The sequence below is a fragment of the Salmo trutta genome, chromosome 21 (genome assembly GCF_901001165.1).
Source record: "Salmo trutta chromosome 21, fSalTru1.1, whole genome shotgun sequence".
Classification (NCBI taxonomy): Eukaryota; Metazoa; Chordata; class Actinopteri; order Salmoniformes; family Salmonidae; genus Salmo; species Salmo trutta.
This window is the reverse complement of record NC_042977.1, coordinates 43,777,939-43,795,909: the sequence shown is the minus strand read 5'-3', so window position 1 is coordinate 43,795,909 and position 17,971 is coordinate 43,777,939. Positions and strand designations below refer to the sequence as shown.

The window sequence follows — 17,971 nt, the reverse complement described above, 5'->3', positions numbered from 1 at the left end:
AAGCAGCCCCACTGTATTTTTGGCCTTTTTGTTTAAGGTTATTGTCCTGCTGAAAGGTGAATTCCTCTCCCAGTGTCTTTCAGAAAGTAGACTGAAGCAATTTTTCCTCTGGGATTTTGCCTGTGCTTAGCTCTATTCCGTTGCCTTTTATCCGAATCTCCATTCCATTTATTTTTATCGTGTGTGTCAGTCAAAAGTTTGGACACACCTACTCATTCAAGGGTTTTTCTTTTTACCATTTTCTATGTAGTTTGTTTTAACTATTATTCTACTATGAAATAACACACAGCCATGCAATCTCCATAGACAAACATTGGCTGTAGAATGGCCTTAATGAAGAGCTCAGTGACTTTCAACGTGGCACCGTCATAGGATGCTACCGCTCTAACAAGTCAGTTTGTCTAATTTCTGACCTTTTTATAGAGCTGCCCCGGTCAACTTTGTGCTTTTATTGCCAAGTGGAAACATCTAGGAGCAACATTGGCTCAGCTGTGAAGTGGTAGGCCACACAACCTGACAGGACAGGACTGCTGAAGCGCGTAGTGAGTATAAATCGTCTGCCCTCGGTTGCAACACAACACACACAGTTCCAAACTGCCTCTGGAAGCAACGTCAGCACAATAACTGTTTGTTGGGAGCTTCATGAAATGGGTTTCCATGGCTGAGCAGCCGCACACGAGCCTAAGATGAGTGATGAATCACGCTTCACCATCTGGCAGTCTGATGGACGAATCTGGGTTTGGCGGATACCAGGAGAACGCTACCTGCCCCTATGCATAGTGCCAACTGTAAAGTTTGGTGGAGGAGGAATAATGGTCTGGGGCTGTTTTTCATGGTTTGGGCTAGGCCCCTTAATTCTAGTGAAGGGAAATCTTAACGCTACATCATACAATGACATTCTAGATGTTTCTGTACTTCTAACTTTGTGGCAACAGTTTGGGGAAAGCATGACAATGCCCCCGTGCACAAAGCTAGGTCCATGCAGAAATGGTTAGAGATCGGAGTGGAAGAACTTCACTAGCCTGTACAGAGCCCTGACCTCAACCCCATTGAACTCCTTTGGGATGCATTGGAATGTCAACTGCGAGCCAGGCCTAATCGCCCAACATCCGTGTCCGACCTCACTAATTCTCTTGTGGCTGTGTGGAAGAAAGTCCCCATAGCAATGTTCCAACATCTAGTGGAAAGCCTTCCCAGAAGAGTGGAGGCTGTTATAGCAGCAAGGGGGGGGGGGACCAACTCCATATTAATGCCCATGATTTTGGAATGAGATGTTCAACGAGCAGGTGTCCACATACTTTTGGTCATGTGTGCTTCTAAATCTGGTTCATTACTTGGATAGTGGAAGAAATGTGAGTAAAGCTGGAAGTAGAGGCTAAAGTAGCTAATTATCTTCAGCGAGCTAGTTGCGCACACTGTCTTCTCTGGCCGTTAGGAACCTCAGGGGGGCTCCCAGAATAGAACCCTGTGTTCTCTGGCCGTTAGGAACCTCAGGGGGGCTCCCAGAATAGAACCCTGTGTTCTCTGGCCGTTAGGAACCTCAGGGGGGCTCCCAGAATAGAACCCTGTGTTCTCTGGCCGTTAGGAACCTCAGGGGGGCTCCCAGAATAGAACCCTGTGTTCTCTGGGCGTTAGGAACCTCAGGGGGGCTCCCAGAATAGAACCCTGTGTTCTCTGGGCGTTAGGAAACTCAGGGGGGCTCCCAGAATAGAACCCTGTGTTCTCTGGCCGTTAGGAACCTCAGGGGGGCTCCCAGAATAGAACCCTGTGTTCTCTGGGCGTTAGGAACCTCAGGGGGGCTCCCAGAATAGAACCCTGTGTTCTCTGGGCGTTAGGAACCTCAGGGGGGCCCCCAGAATAGAACCCTGTCTTCTCTGGCCGTTAGGAACCTCAGGGGGGCTCCCAGAATAGAACCCTGTCTTCTCTGGCCGTTAGGAACCTCAGGGGGGCTCCCAGAATAGAACCCTGTCTTCTCTGGCCGTTAGAACCTCAGGGGGGCCCCCAGAATAGAACCCTGTCTTCTCTGGCTGTTAGGAACCTCCAGGAGACCCCTCCCCCTGAGGGTTTTGTACCAAAACGCAGTGACCCTGTCTGTGTGATACAACTTCACATTTACTGTTAGTGTTGTTTGGGCTAATAGCCTACATCACCCATTTAACGTACATTTTACTTTTTTTTTTACATTTTAGTCATTTAGCAGACACTCTTATCCAGAGCGACTTACAGTAGTGAATGCATACGTCATACATTTTTTCCCCCCCGTACTGGTCCCCCGTGGGAATTGAACCCACAACCCTGGCGTTGCAAACACCATGCTCTACCAACTGAGCCACACGGGAACGTACCCATTCTGCATGCCATACCAGGACATGAGGGTCTGCCCGTACATAATGTGTAAGCTATAACAAATAGTTTGTGCTGCACTGTGAGGGTATGACCTGGGGCCATTATTACAAATACGCTGGATGACACGAAAGCACACTCAGCGTACTGGCATCCTCATTTCTGACCGTCTCCGGCGCCCAGGGGTAGGAGGGCGGAAATTCAGGGTCGTCCTCCCCCGTCACGTGCACACACAGCTCCCTTCGTCCTCCCCCGGGTCACTTCCTCTCCTTCACTGCTCTGCTTCCTGTAGCCTGATGGTGTGTGTGTGTGTGTGTGTGTGTGTGTGTGTGTGTGTGTGTGTGTGTGTGTGTGTGTGTGTGTGTGTGTGTCTCGTCACTAGCGTTGTAGCCTCACATGACACATTCTTCATCAGATGAGATTCCTCCAGACAGGAATCATTCCTTTAGTTTCTACATTCGTTATAGAAATAATTCTGTACTCCCAATCCAATGACCCCTGGTTTCGTGTGTGTGCTGTGGTGTGCTTACTGTAAAGTGTATCATCCCTTCCACCCACTCATGCTTACTACAGTCATTTAGAACACAGTCATTCTAAAGAGTCCTTGTTACCGCGGAAATTGACTCAACCTCACAAATGCCCGGCCATCCGGTCTTCTTCGGTCAGCTGTTTGTTAAAAAAAAACGTATGACTGTTCATTTTTATTTCATCCATAGTCGTGGACTCGGCTGACGACATTTAGTCTACTGGTCCGTTGTTTGGTCGATTGGCTGTTGGTCGACCGACATTTTATTTTATTGAGCAGTAGCAAAAAAAACTCTAATCATGGTGTACAAGACACCTATCTGATTGGATACTGAGTGGACTGATGCATTGTGGAGGCGTGGGGATTGCACAGTCCATCACTCTTAAGACGTGCTTCTGAAATAGTAAATGGTTATATTATGTAAGAACAATGGTGCAAAAACAAATTCTCCTGTGTTGGATAGCGGTTGCTGTCCGCGGTTCTGAAACACATCAGTGCGCTGTTGAATTGCCACCTTTTCCTAGACCATGTTGCTACGGTGCGTTCGGAAAGTATTCAGACCCCTTGACTTTCCACGTTTTATGTTATTTATCACGGCCAAGTTAAAAAGTGCGTCTCCCTGTCGTGCAGCGACCACATAGACGCTCCTCTTTGGGTAGCCATGTCTTTTTGTGTTTATCTTTTTCTGTAGCCAATTGGTGGGCGACAAGCCTGTTTTTGGTCAGGATCGGTCTCTGTTTTGTATCTGACAGAGTAGAGTAGTAGTCTTTTGAGGCCAAATAGCAATTTTTGTTTATTCAGTGTTTTTTGTCAAATGGGTGGTTTTCAGTTCTGTAAGAATTTGATTTCCCTGTGTGTTTGGATAATCGGTCTCTCTCTCCTGTGGTAAAATACGTTACTGAAATTGTTCCATGCTATATCCTACAGGCCTCTATATGCTGAAGGTGTATGTCCTTATGTTTGTTGTTTCAGTGCAGTTTGAACTTGCAAGAGTGTGTGATTGTGTGTGCAATTAATGTCTTTAAATAATCCTGGAAAATAATGTCTAGAGGAAGAGTGAAAGCCTCTGGCTGACTCCCTCTTTCTGTGGTACTTTTACCTCACTTTAATTGTTCTGCGTCATAGCCTTCAGAGGCCTACCTCAGACCCTGAGACAAACTCTCTCTCTTTCTCTGTCTGTGTTTCAGAAGGTGGTAGAAGAGGACGGCGAGGTGAGGAGATCGTCTCCTCCAGAGCCTCTAGTGTCTCTTAACAGTAAACTAGCCGACAACGACGCAGGGACCAAGGTACGACACACAGGAAGTGGCGCTCTGCTCACGCTGCCGACGTAGCTGGTTGCATTGACGGCACTGACCCCTCTCCCTAACTATTGTTCCTCTGTATACCAAAACCTCTGTACATGTTTTTTGTTGTTGTACTAGAACATGAAAAATGGTTTGCTAGAATGTGTTACTTTTGCTACTTTTGTGAAATGTCTCGCGTCTTCTACCAAGGTTTGAGAGAGAATCAATTCTGTCGATCAGCGCAGTCGATGGCACTGTGATAGCACTGTGTCTGCTCCATGTACCCACTGATAGCTGTAGTCTGTCCTGAGGAACCACTGGACTCACTGGGAGTCTGGACTGGATCATGTTAGCTCCCCTCTCATACTGACTCTAGTCTGTCCTGAGGAACCACTGGACTCACTGGGAGTCTGGACTGTATCATGTTACCTCCTCTCTCATACTGACTCTAGTCTGTCCTGAGGAACCACTGAACTCACTGGGAGTCCGCCACTCATGCTGCACAGAAGTTAACATGCTTCAATAATGCAACACGGCATGTCAATGTTGAAATTGCTAATTACTGTTCGCAAAACAATGTCCGTTACAGGCTAGAACACTTTAGAATGCAAGAAGATACCGGTAGCTTCCAGCTTTGTAGGCTAACTTTCCTTGCTAGCTTACAGCTGAAGCTAGGGTCAGTTCACTACCCTAGTACCTTGTTTGTGATATGCAAACCATAACGAAAGATATTTCTGATTGTCACAAAACTCTATCCATTCACTTTATCTTTCCCCAGTCAAGACCATCTTTGCTCGAGCCTCAAACTGACTGTGTGTGAATGACGTAATGGGTCTTAGAGAGAGCACGCACGTTTTATATAATAAGAGATTTCTTCTATGCAAATGTTGTTGATCAGTACAGAATTTCCCGAATGGAAACCGATTGTCATCTGTAGCTCCATGAAATCAGCCAAAACAAGCTCAATAACTCAATGCATACACACACTCCTGTTGAATGTACGTTAGCCTGTATTGTGAATAGGTTGCGATCTACATCTTGGTTTATCGATAGATGAGACATTTTACCATTCAAATTTGATTGGTTGCATGCACATCTTATTGTGGGTGTATGGAAATGATTACCATTTAAGTAGTTAGATTGGAGGGGTTGGGAAAACAAAGTCAAATTGATTGTTTTAATTAATGAATACATTGAAATGTCATGATATTTAACTCAAAAGATCTGTCTGGATTAAGGACCTTTCTGTGACTAATGGAACATGCCTCGTTTTATTTTTTATAATTTTTATTTGCTCTGGAATTGTTTTGGTATTCAGTATCGTGATAGTAAACCTGGTATCGGTTTCCAAGTCAAAGTTCTGGTATCGTGACAACACTACCACTAACCTTATTCCAACCCCCTTCACCTGAATCCTCACTCCTCCTAAGCACGTAAGCTGACACACTGGGTTCAGGTCCTAACACAATCCCCTATTGAAATGGCATGCTTCATCCACCACTCCTCTCAAGCATTTAAAGGCTGTGCTCACTCTTCTTCTCTCAACTCCTCGCATCGCCCTCCCCTTAGAAAGAGCCTCTTCTTCTCTCTCAACTCCTCACATCACCCTCCCCTAAACACACACAATTATAGCTACAAACATTGACATTCAGATAATATACACCTACTAATCTTTGTTTTGTGGTTTTATCGAGATGCAATGAAGACCTAGTATATTAAAAGGTTTATTATTGTGTTTGCAGGTTCAAGGCCAAGCCCAGGCTACTCTGGTGTTCCCCCACATCAAGGAAGAGCAAAGTCACCCCAGGTATGTTAACCTTTACTACCCCGTAACCCTTTATCATCTCTTCTACCCCCCCTGCGACAACATTCTATCACCCCCCCATGGTCCACCCCAGGTACATTTGTTTGCTTATTTGGATACCTCTTATCCCACAATGGAGGCTAATCTTCTGAGTACTGGGGACTGGCTAGCTAGGTTTCTTCCTCGTTGGAAGACGTTGCCCTTGACAATCCATGCCAAGTAACTTTCCAAGCAACTTCCTAGGGAGTGTTGCTGTAGCAGTGCTGAAACCCCTGCTCTGCTTCCTACCCTGCCTCCAGTTGGACCCACCGTTGCATGTGTGTGTCAGTGTGAAGTTGTGGTCTACCACTTATTAATCTGGTCCAGATGAAGGCTGAGATTAGCTGGATTACAGGAGGCAGGGCAGCACGTGACATGGTAGACACAGGCAGGTTAGACTACGGGATTACAACTGGCCCCTCATCTGGACACCAGACCAGGGCTGGTCAATGGTTTTTACGGAAGATTTGCTACTAAAGTGCAATGTTAACTTGTGTTTTTCATGTAACAGGAGTGAGTCCCTGTAACATGTCCTATAGTATAGAAACAGTCATTTGGTTTTGGGACACCTGCTTGTAATTTAACAATGCAAGTCAAGTGGAATCTAACAATGAAGTCAATTACATTACTAAGCGACGGTGTTCTCTCGCTCTCTATTTACGACCTATATAGAGTGCTGTCAGAGTATTCATACCTCATGATTTATTTCACATTGTGTTACAGCCTGAATTCAAAATTGATTAAAATATATATATTTTTTTATACACACAATACCCCATAATAACAAAGTGAACCTGTTTTTAGACATTTTTAGTAATTTATTGAAAATTAAATACAGAAATGTCAAATTTTTTTTGTAGAAGCACTTTTGGCGGCGATTTACATCTTTTGAGTCGTCTTGGGCATGTCTTATCAGCTTTACACATCTGGATTTGGGGATTTTCTCCCATTCTTCTCAAGCTCTGTTAAGTTAGATGACGGAGTGGCGGTGAACAGCAATCTTCAATTCTCCACAGATTTTCAATAGTATTCAAGTCTGGGCTTTGGCTGGACCGCTCAAGGACCTTCACATTCTTGTTCTGAAGTCATTCCAGTGTTGCTTTGGCTGTATGCTTGGGGTCATTGTCCTGTTGGAATATCAATCTTCGCCCCCAGTCTAAAGTCGATTGCACTCTGAAGCAGGTTCTCAAGAATGAACCTGTATTTGGCTCCATTCATTGTTCCCTCTATCCTTACCAGTTTCCCTGAAGCTGAAAAGCATCCCCATAGCATGATGCTGCCACCACCATGCTTCACGGTAGGGATGGTGTTAGATGGGTGATGAGCTGTGCCTGGTTATCTCCAGACAGCGCTTTGCATTCAGGCCAAAGAGTTACATTTTTGTTTCATCAGACCACAGAATATTTTGCCTTTATGATATGTCTTTCACGTGCCTTTTTGCAAACTCCAGGCGTGCTGTCGTGCCTTTTTCTCAAGAGTGGCTTCTGTCTGGCCACTCTTCCATAAAGCCCAGATTGGTGAAGTGCTGTAGAGAGATCTATTTAATCAATTTTGATTTCAGGCTGTCACACAACAACATTTTGAATAAGTCAAGGGGTATGAATACTTTCTGAAGGCACTGTATGTATGATAACCATGTGTCTCTGTCTATCTCTCTGTAATGTCTGTATATGTATGATAAGGTAAATGTTCTGATCTGTCTCCCTGTCACGCGCTCTCTCCCTTTCAATTCAAAGGTCTTTATTGATATGGGAAACATGTTTACATTGCCAAAGCAGGTGAAATAGATAATAGACCAAAGTGAAACAGTAAAAAATAAACCGTAAACATTACACTCACAAAAGTCCCAAAGGAATAGAGAGATTTCAAATGTCATGTCTATATACAGTGGTGTAACCATGTATAAAAGTGAAAATAAATGTGTTGTATTTACAATGGTGTTTATTCTTCACTGGTTGCCCTTTTCTTGTGGCAACAGGTCACAAATCTTGCTGTTGTGATGGCACACTGGTATTTCACCCAATGGATATGGGTTATTAAAATTTGGATTTGTTTTAGAATCATTCAAATCTCAGGCTCCCGAGTGGCGCAGTGGTTTAAGGCACTGCGTCTCAGTGCTAGAGGTGTCACTACAGACCCTGGTTCGATCCCGGGCTGTATCACAACCGGCCGTGATCAGGAGTCCCATAGGGCGGCACGGCGTCGTCCGGGTAAGGAGAGGGTTTGGCCGGGGTAGGTCGTCATTGTAAATAAGAATTTGTTCTTAACTGACTAGCCTAGTAAAATAAAAAATGTGGGTCAGTGTAATCTGAGGGAAATATGTCTCTCTAATGTGGTCATACATTTGGCAGGAGGTAAGGAAGTGCAGCTCAGTTTCCACCTCATTTTGTGGGCAGTGTGCACACAGCCTGTCTTCTCTTGAGAGCCAGGTCTGCCTATTGCGGCCTTTCTCAATAGAATGTCTATGCTCACTGAGTCTGTACATAGTCAAAGCTTTCCTTAAGTTTGGGTCATTCAGTGGTCAGGTATTTAGCCACTGTGTACTCTCTGTTTAGGGACAGATAGCATTCTAGTTTGCTCAGTTTTTTTTTATTAGTTCTTTCCAATGTGTCAAGTAATTATTTTTGTTTTCTCATGATTTGGTTGGGTCTAATTGTGTTGCTGTTCTGGGGCTCTGTGGGGTCTGTTTGTGAACAGAGGACCAGCTTGCTTAGGGGACTCTTCTCCAGGTTCATCTCTCTGTAGGTGATGGCTTTGTTATGGAAGGTTTGGGAATCTCTTCCTTTTAGGTGGTTGTAGAATTTACCAGGTCTTTTCTGTATTTTGATAATTAGCGGGTATTGGCCTAATTCTGCTCTGCATCCATTATTTGGTGTTTTATGTTGTACCCAGAGGATAATTTTGCAGAATTCTGCATGCAGTCTCAATTTGGTGTTTGTCCCATTTTGTGAATTCTTGGTTGGTGAGTGGACCCCAAACCTCACAACCATAATGGGCAATTGGTTCTATATCTGATTCAAGTATTTTTAGCCAAATCCTAATTGCTATGTCTTTTTCTCACTCTTTGTGCTCTCGCTGTCTAGTTACTACCTGTATACGTATGGTAACCATAGTTACTACTCTCCCCCTCTCTAGTTACTACCTGTATACAGTGCCTTTGGAAAGTATTCAGACCCCTTGACTTTTTCCACATTTTGTTACGTTACGGCCTTATTCTAAAATGGATTAAATAAAACACATTTTTGGAAAATTTTGCAAATTGATAAAAAATACAAAAACAAAGTATTCAGCCCCTTTGCTATGCGCCTCGAAATTGAGCGCCGGTGCATCCTGTTTCCTTTGATCCTCCTTGATGTCTCTACAACTTGATTGGAGTCCACGTGGTAAATTAAATTAATTGAACATGACTTGGAAAGGCCTGTCTATATAAGGTCCCACTTTTGTCAAGGCAAAAACCAAGCCATGAGGTCGATGGAATTGTCTGTAGAGCTCAGAGACAGGATTGTGTCGAGGCACAGATCTGGGGAAGGGTACCATAAAAAAATTCTGCAGCATTGAAGGTCCCCAAGAACACAGTGGCCTCCATCATTCTTAAATGGAAGAAGTTTGGAACCACCAAGACTCTTCCTAGAGCTGGCTGCCCGGCCAAACTGAGCAGTCGGGGGAGAAGGGCCTTGGTCATGGAGGTGACCAAGAACCCGATGGTCACTCTGACAGAGCTCCAGAGTTCCTCTGTGGAGATGGAAGAACCTTCCAGAAGGACAACCATTTCTGCAGCACTCCACCATCAGGCCTTTATGGTAGAGTGGCCAGACAGAAGGCACTCCTCAGTAAAAGGCACATGACAGCCCGCTTGGAGTTTGACAAAAGGCGCCTAAAGGACTCTCAGACCATGAGAAACAAGATTCTCTGGTCTGATGAAACCAAGATTGACCTCTTTGGCCTGAACGCCAAGCGTCACGTCTGGAGGAAACCTGGCACCATCCCTATGGTGAAGCATGGTGGTGGCAGCATCATGCTGTGGGGATGTTTTTCAGTCGCAGGGACTGGGAAACTAGTCAGGACCAAGGCAAAGATGAACGGAGCAAAGTACAGAGATCCTTGATGAAAACCTGCTCCAGAGCTCTCAGGATCTGACTGGGGTGAAGGTTCACCCTTCCAATAGGTCAACTACCCTATGCACACAGCCTAGATAAGGACATTCAGACCACTCATGCGTTGAGTGGCCCAGCCAGAGCCCGGACTTGAACCCAATCTAACATCTCTGGAGAGACCTGAAAAGGGCTGTGCAGCGACGCTCCCCATCCAACCTGACAGAGGATCTGCATAGAAGAATGGGAGAAACTCCCCAAATACAGGTGTGCCAAGCTTGTAGCGTCATACCCAAAAAGACTCGAGGCTGTAATTGCTGCCCAAGGTGCTTCAACAAAGTACTGAGATTGTATCTGTAATACATTTGCAAACATTTTCTAAATCTGTTTTTGCTTTGTCATTATGGGATATTGTGTGTAGATTGATGAGGGGGGGGGGGGGAAACAAGTTAATCAATTTTAGAATAAGGCTGTAACGTAACAATGTGGAAAAAGTCAAGGTGTCTACTTTCCGAGTACACTGTACATATGATAACCATCTCTCTCTCCCTCCTCTCTGTAGTTACAACCTGTATACATATCACCATGTCTCTCTCTCCTCCTCTGTCTCTGTAGTTACTACCTGTATACATATGACAAGATGGTGGCTCCTAATGTGTCTCTGAGGGATCAGCCGGAGGTCAGCTCTGAGGTTCTGGGGGTGCTGCTCAAACACCACTACAGTAGGAGACTGGCCCACGGCCACCAAGACACTGCTATGGGTCAGTACCACACACACACACGTAAGTTATGTTCTTCTATCCTCGTGGGGACCAACTTATCCTTTTCATTCAAAATAATGTTTTCCGTAACCCTAACAACTAACCCCTTACCCTAATTATAAACTTAACCCTCAACCGAAACCTAACCCCTAAGCTTAAAATAGCCTTTGTTCTCATGAGGATTTGGGAAATGTCCCCACGAGGGAGAATTTCTTGTTTTACTATCCTTGTAGAGACATTTCTGTTTTAAGTGCCCACAGAGACAGAAGAACTTGTGCGTGCACGCTGCTGCTGTTTCCCAGTCTGTTGACCTTGAAGGGCTGAGTGAGACACAGCTGAGCTGGTGTGTGTGTGTGTGTGGTGTGTGGCCTAAAACGGTTTTGTTTACTGTGGCAGGTAGATAACATATTTTCTTTTTTTACTGGACACGTTTTATTTTTGCGTTAAAAACACAACAAAATGGATGAGCATGTTTAATGTTTTTAAAACGAGCAATGTATTTCTATTAAGTAATGTGGTATATTGCTACATTTAATTTTATATTTTTTTTACCAAAAATATCACAGATGAGACGATGTTCTAAGGTTACCTTGGTAACGGGGCCACCTTGAGTCATCGCCTGTGAGAATCTGAGCTGAGAGATGTTTCTTCTCTTTGCTAGTAGTGGAAGAAAACGCAAACATTTTGAAAAGCAGCTGAATTTGTGAACTAAACAATGTAAATATCAAAGGAACATGAGCATAGTCTCACTTTAGTAGTTAAACCAACTTTTATGCCTGTGCGCATTGCTAATAAAATACATCTTTAAGCACTTCACACAGGCACCCAGCCAGATAGTGTTGCTTGGATAGCTATAACGTTAGGATTCCTATTTCTTTGTGTATTACAAGATATGAAACAAAATGGCAGAAATACTTTTGAAAACAGCTACTGCAGCATTTATTTAGCTATAAATCACTATTCGCACGTGTGCCCATACTAGACTTTTTAGCTATTTTTATGAACTGCTTGCACTGTAGAGCCCTGAGTGTCACCACCCGCCAACATGGCTGGTGAGTTAGACATTCTTACCCCCAATACCTAAATGTACCTGCATTTGGCTCGTAGCGGGTGTTTAATTTTAAGGCCCTGTGTGTGTGTGTGTGTGTGTGTGTGTGCGTGCGCGCGCTCTCCATCCATGTGGGTGGCTGTGTATTTGCGAGTACATACAGTATACACTGAGTGGACAAAACATTGTACACGGTCTTATCTTAGTTACCCATGCATGTGTGTGGGTTGACTGCTGTGGGTGTGTGGTGTGTGTGTGTGTGTGGGTTGGTTGACTGCTGTGTGTGGGGGGGTTGACTATACTGCTTCTGTCTCTCAACCTCTCCTTGCTCCCCCTCTCAACCTCTCCTTGGTCCCCCCTCGCTCCTCAGATCTCCATGCCTCTCCCCCTGCTCCTTCCGTTGTCAACGACGCCAAGTCTCAGCAGCACGTTGTTCCTACTGCCGACCGGGACCGGCAGCAGCCAGTTTCCATGGAGACCATCCCCGGCAACAAGAGTTCTTCTGCTGTAGCGATGACCGCGGCGCTGGGGAGTAAAGATGTCCTGTCTTCTGTCTGTGAGGACGACAAGGAAAGGATCGTAGTGGAGATCGTTCAGATGTACAGCAGACAGCAGGAGAAGCTGCATTCCACCCTGCACAACCAGCTGCAGCTAGAGATGGTGAGACACTACAGACAACTAGAGATGGTCAACTCCAGACAGAAAAAATGGCATCAGCCACGGTCAAAAGCGTAGATCAGTGTTTACCAATCCCCTCCCAGGACTGCTCTAATTTGTTCCTGTCCAGCAGTAACACTCCATGTCAGCTGGTTGTCTTTAAATTTTGAATCGCCTCATTTAATTGTATTCAACATATTACATTAGTAATCATTCCTGATTTTATAGTGTACCGTTTAGCTGAACTTTGAATTGCTCCAGTTACTGAACAACTAACATAAACCATAAGGGGTATCAATCAGAAAATGTAACCGATCATCCTGTGTGTCTCTGTGTAGGAGTTGGAGGCGCTGCGTGGAGGCGAGGCTGTCAGGCTGCAGCAGTTGGCAGCAGAGCAGTGTGAGCTTCAGAGTGAGCTGGAGGCGGTGCACACTGAGCATGCCCACAGGCTGGGGCAGGTGAGGGAGGAGCAGAGGGAGTTGGAGCACAGACTGGAACAGCTGAGGCAGCAGAGCTGTGTGTGTGACAACAGACACCAGGAGGAACACTATGCTAACCAGGTATGGGATCGCTATGCCAACCAGGGGTGGGATCGCTATGCCAACCAGGGGTGGGATCGCTATGCCAACCAGGGGTGGGATCGCTATGCCAAACCAGGTAGGCTTGGACCAACAGTGTGTGTGTGTTCAGACCCCTTCACTTTTTCCACATTTTGTTACATCACAGCTTTATTCTAAATGTATTAAAACTACATTTTCCCTCATCAGTCTACACACAATACCCGAACATGACAAAGCGAAGTATTTTGTAAATTCAAAAAAGATATATATTAAAAATAAAAAACACCTTATTTACATAAGTTTTCAGACCCTTTGCAATGAGACTCGAAATTGAGCTCAGGTGTGCTCTGACAATGCATGTCAGAGCAAACACAAAGCAATGAGGTCGAAGGAATTGTTCATATAGCTCTGAGACACGATTTGTCGGCACAGATTTGGGGAAGGGTACCAAAACATTTCTGCAGCATTGATGGTCCCCAAGAACACAGTGGCCTCCATCATTCTTAAATTGAAGATGTTTGGAACCACCAAGACTTCCTTGAGCTGGCCGCCCTGGCAAACTGAGCCATCGAGGGAGAAGGGCCTTGGTCAGGGAGGTGACCAAGAGTTTCTCTGTGAAGATGGGAGAACCTTCCAGAAGGACAACCATCTCTGCAGCACTCCACCAATCAGGCCTTTATGGTAGAGGGGCCAGACGGAAGCCACTCCTCAGTAAAAGGCACATGACAGCCTGCTTTGAGTTTGCAGAAAGGCACTTAAAAGACTCTCAGACCATGAGAAAGAAGAAGATTCTGATTAACTTTTTGGCCTGAATGCCAAGCGTCACTTCTGGAGGAAACCAGGCATCGCTCATCACCTGGCCAATACCATCCCTTCGCTGAAGCCTGGAGGTGGCAGCATCATGCTGTAGGGATGTTTTTCAGCGGCAGGGACTGGGAGACTAGTCAGGATCGAGGGAACGCGGATCGAGGGAACGCGGATCGAGGGAACGCGGATCGAGGGAACGCGGATCGAGGGAACGCGGATCGAGGGAACGCGGATCGAGGGAACGCGGATCGAGGGAACGCGGATCGAGGGAACGCGGATCGAGGGAACGCGGATCGAGGGAAAGAAACGGAGCAAAGTACAGAGATTATTGATGAAAACCTGCTCCAGAGCGCTCAGGACCTCCGACTGGGGCGAACGTTCACCTTCCAACAGGACAACAACCCAAAGCACACAGCCAAGACAACGCAGGAGTGACTTCGGGGCAAGATGCAATGTCCTTGAGTGGCCCAGCCAGAGCCCCGACTTGAACCCGATCAAATGTATTTATAAAGCCCTTCTTACATCAGCCGATGTCACAAAGTGCTGTACAGAAACCCAGCCTAAAACCCCAAACAGCAAGTAATGCATGTGTAGAAGCACGGTGGCTAGGAAAAACTCCCTAGAAAGGCCGGAACATAGGAAGAAACCTAGAGGAACCAGGCTCTGAGGGGTGGCCAGTCCTCTTCTGGCTGTGCCGGGTGGAGACTATAACAGAACATGGCCAAGATGTTCATAGATGACCAGCAGGGTCAGATGATGATGATGATGATGATGATCATCATAATCATAATAATAATCATCATCAGAGTGGTTGCAACAGGTCAGCACCTCCAGGAGTAAATGTCAGCTGGCTTTTCATAGCCGATCATTCAGAGTATTTAAGCGAGCTGCGTGTCAAGAAGCAGTGCGAATTGGCACGGTCGTGTTTCGGAGGACGCATGGCTCTCGACCTTCGTCTCTCCCGAGTCCGTAGAGGCGTTGCAGCGATGAGACAAGACTGTAACTACCAATTTGATATCACGAAATTGGGGAGAAAAATCTGTGTTTTAAGAGGCACATGGCCCGAGGTTGCTTAACCAGAAGAAAAAAAGAGCCAGCCTTTTTTTCTTAATAATTTTTTTTATACTTTGAGGAACTATTGTCACTCAATGGATTCTAAAAACAGACTTTTACTTGCTGTTTACGGTGAAGAAAAAAATTACTTTGAGAAGCTCCACAGCTCATTAGTGGTGGTGAGTTAAGACGACCAGAAATGCTATCAGACATCCCCAAATGGGCACATGACCAGGTAGCCAAAAGGCCTATATTCTTCTTTGCGTAATCAGGTTCGCGTCCGTACTCCACATTGGCAGGAGCGCTCCAAACAAAAGACAATGAATAAATTGACAAACATGTCCACTCCGACAATGAGAACAGTAAATGACTGTAATAATAATGTTTTGAATGCATTAACAGAAATTACCATAACCAAACAAACATTGTAGATTAGATATTATGGAAATCAATAGTGAATGTAGGCTACTACTGGTGATGTCCTTGTTTTTGAAAGAAAAGCTAATTTTGTCCATTTAAAATAACATCAAATTGATCAGAAATACAGTGTAGACATTGTTATTGTTGTAAATGACGATTGTAGCTGAAAACGGCTGATTTATTTTAAAAATGGAATATCTACATAGGCGTACAGAGGCCCATTATCAGCAACCATCACTCCTATGTTCCAATGGCACATTGTGTTAGCTAATCCAAGTTGATCATTTTAAAAGGCTAATTGATCATTAGAAAACCCTTTTGCAATTATGTTAGCACAGCTGAAAACTGTTCTGATTAAAGAAGCAATAATACTGGCATTCTTTAGAATAGTTGAGTATCTGGAGCATCAGCATTTGTGGGTTCGATTACAGGCTCAAAATGGCCAGAAGCAAAGAACCTTCTTCTGAAACTCATCAGTCTATTCTTGTTCTGAGAAATGAAGGCTATACCATGCGAGAAATTGCCAAGAAACTGAAGATCTCGTACTACTCCTTTCACAGAACAGCGCAAACTGTCTAACCAGAATCGAAAGAGGAGTGGGAGGCCCCGGTGCACAACTGAGCAAGAGGACAAGTACATTAGTGTCTAGTTTGAGAAACAGACGCCTCACAAGTCCTCAACTGGCACCTTCATTAAATAGTACCCACAAAACACCAGTCTCAACGTCAACAGTAAAGAGGAACCTCCGGGATGCTGGCCTTCTAGGCGGAGTTGCAAAGAAAAAGCCATATCTCTGTCCAGTGTCTGTTCTTTTGCCCATCTTAATCTTTTTTTTTTGGCCAGTCTGAGATATGGCTTTTTCTTAAACCTAGCCACAAAGCCCTAACCCTAATTGTAACTGTAAACCTAAGTTTAAAATAGCCTTTGTCCTCACGGGGACTCAAATGTCCCCACGAGGGAGAATTTGTTTTACTATCCTTGTGGGGATTTTAGGTCCCCACAAGGATCGAGTAAGGACAGTCACACAGACACGCACACCTCCTGCTGTCTCCTTCATCCTCTTGGCGTCTGGCTTAGGCTGACTGGCTGTGTATGTGTGTGTACTGTTCAGACTAACCTGACTATATCTCTCTCTTTCTCTCCCCTCCCTCCCGTCCTCTAGCTGGCAGAGCTGCGTGGGAGGTTGGATGGTGCGGAGGCTGACCGGGATAAGCTCCAGGAAGAGTTGAGGAGTGAGCGGGATGCCCGGGAGAAGCTGGAGAGAATCATCTCTCAGCTCCAACAGCAGATGGGCCAGACGGCCTCCACCTCGGCCTCCTTCGTCGCTACAGGGAGCCCCTCTCCGCCCCCCACCCCCTCCTCTCACATCCCCCACACAGAGGGACACACCGCAGGCCCTGCTGAGCAGCCGAACGGCCATGCTCATAAGTAGAGGAACTTAAGAAATGCCCCTTCTGTCTCTCACCTCTGTTCTGTTCCTCCCTTCATCCCTCACCCCCCTGCTGGGAGAGACGGCAGCCCTTCAGACACAAACAACTCCCTCACCATGTCTACCCCCTTTTCCCCCAGGCTGCTTCTCTCATGTCGATTATGGTAGCCCCCCGTACCTCTCTGATTCAGAGGGGTTGGGTTAAATGGGGAAACATTTCAGTTGAATGCATTCAGTTTTACAACTGACTAGATATCCCCCTTTCCTCTGTGTCCTTTCTCCCTCCCTCCCTCCTTTAGTTTTTTGGATAAGGATTTCTGTTTGTTTATTAATTTAACACCAAATTAGTTTAATGTGTTGGTTTACCCCCGCCCCCTATTGGTAAACTGTATTTCAACTTTTTTGGGATGTATATGTTTGTTTGTTTTAATTTATAGTTTTACTGAACGAACAAACGACTGCTTGGCAGACCGATAAGAGTAGGGTGTTTAAGGACACTCTCCTCCCATCCTCTCCTCCTTCCCTCGCAGCCTCTCCTCCTTCCCTCGCAGCCTCTCCTCCTTCCCTCGCAGCCTCTCCTCCTTCCCTCGCAGCCTCTCCTCCTTTCCTCGCAGCCTCTCCTCCTTTCCTCGCAGCCTCTCCTCCTTTCCTCGCAGCCTCTCCTCCTTTCCTCGCAGCCTCTCCTCCTTTCCTCGCAGCCTCTCCTCCTTTCCTCGCAGCCTCTCCTCCTTCCCTCGCAGCCTCTCCTCCTTCCCTCGCAGCCTCTCCTCCTTCCCTCGCAGCCTCTCCTCCTTTCCTCTCCTCCTTTAGATTGTGGATTTGATGTGTTGTAGCCCACACAAAGTGTGGGAGGTCAGACACAGTTCTTTCCTGGCCCTGCCCCTTGATTCTGTTCTGAACTGCGGTTACACTAGCGTTCAGTTGCTCTTCCTACTACTACCTGGCACGCCAACTGGAGCTGCTTGGAGCTAAGATGGCGCCCACGTGGGTGTTCCCCATCTCATACAGACAGTCCAGTGCTCTGGCCCAGCTACCAGCCACACAGGACATTTCATGGATACACATTTTAATTTCACCTTTGTTTAAAAAATAATCATTATACCCATTACTTTCAAATAAGCGAAAAGTAAAAAATAAAAAAATTATAAAA

General features: G+C 45.6%; 1 protein-coding gene across 2 annotated transcripts in view; it reads left to right on the top strand.

Moving 5' to 3' along the window:
• LOC115157517 (ski-like protein) overlaps positions 1 to 17,415 on the top strand; it is a 38,243-nt gene extending 20,828 nt beyond the window's left edge. The window contains exons 3-8 of one of the 2 annotated variants that reach the window (XM_029705833.1): positions 4,057 to 4,155; positions 5,895 to 5,959; positions 10,702 to 10,868; positions 12,266 to 12,555; positions 12,891 to 13,112; positions 16,555 to 17,415. In XM_029705833.1, coding sequence (XP_029561693.1) covers positions 4,057 to 4,155; positions 5,895 to 5,959; positions 10,702 to 10,868; positions 12,266 to 12,555; positions 12,891 to 13,112; positions 16,555 to 16,824 — 1,113 coding nt within the window. In that variant the 3' untranslated portion in view covers positions 16,825 to 17,415. The remainder of the gene's footprint in view (positions 1 to 4,056; positions 4,156 to 5,894; positions 5,960 to 10,701; positions 10,869 to 12,265; positions 12,556 to 12,890; positions 13,113 to 16,554) is intronic. The other variant, XM_029705834.1, reaches the window with a different exon arrangement.
• Positions 17,416 to 17,971: the final 556 nt, after the last annotated feature.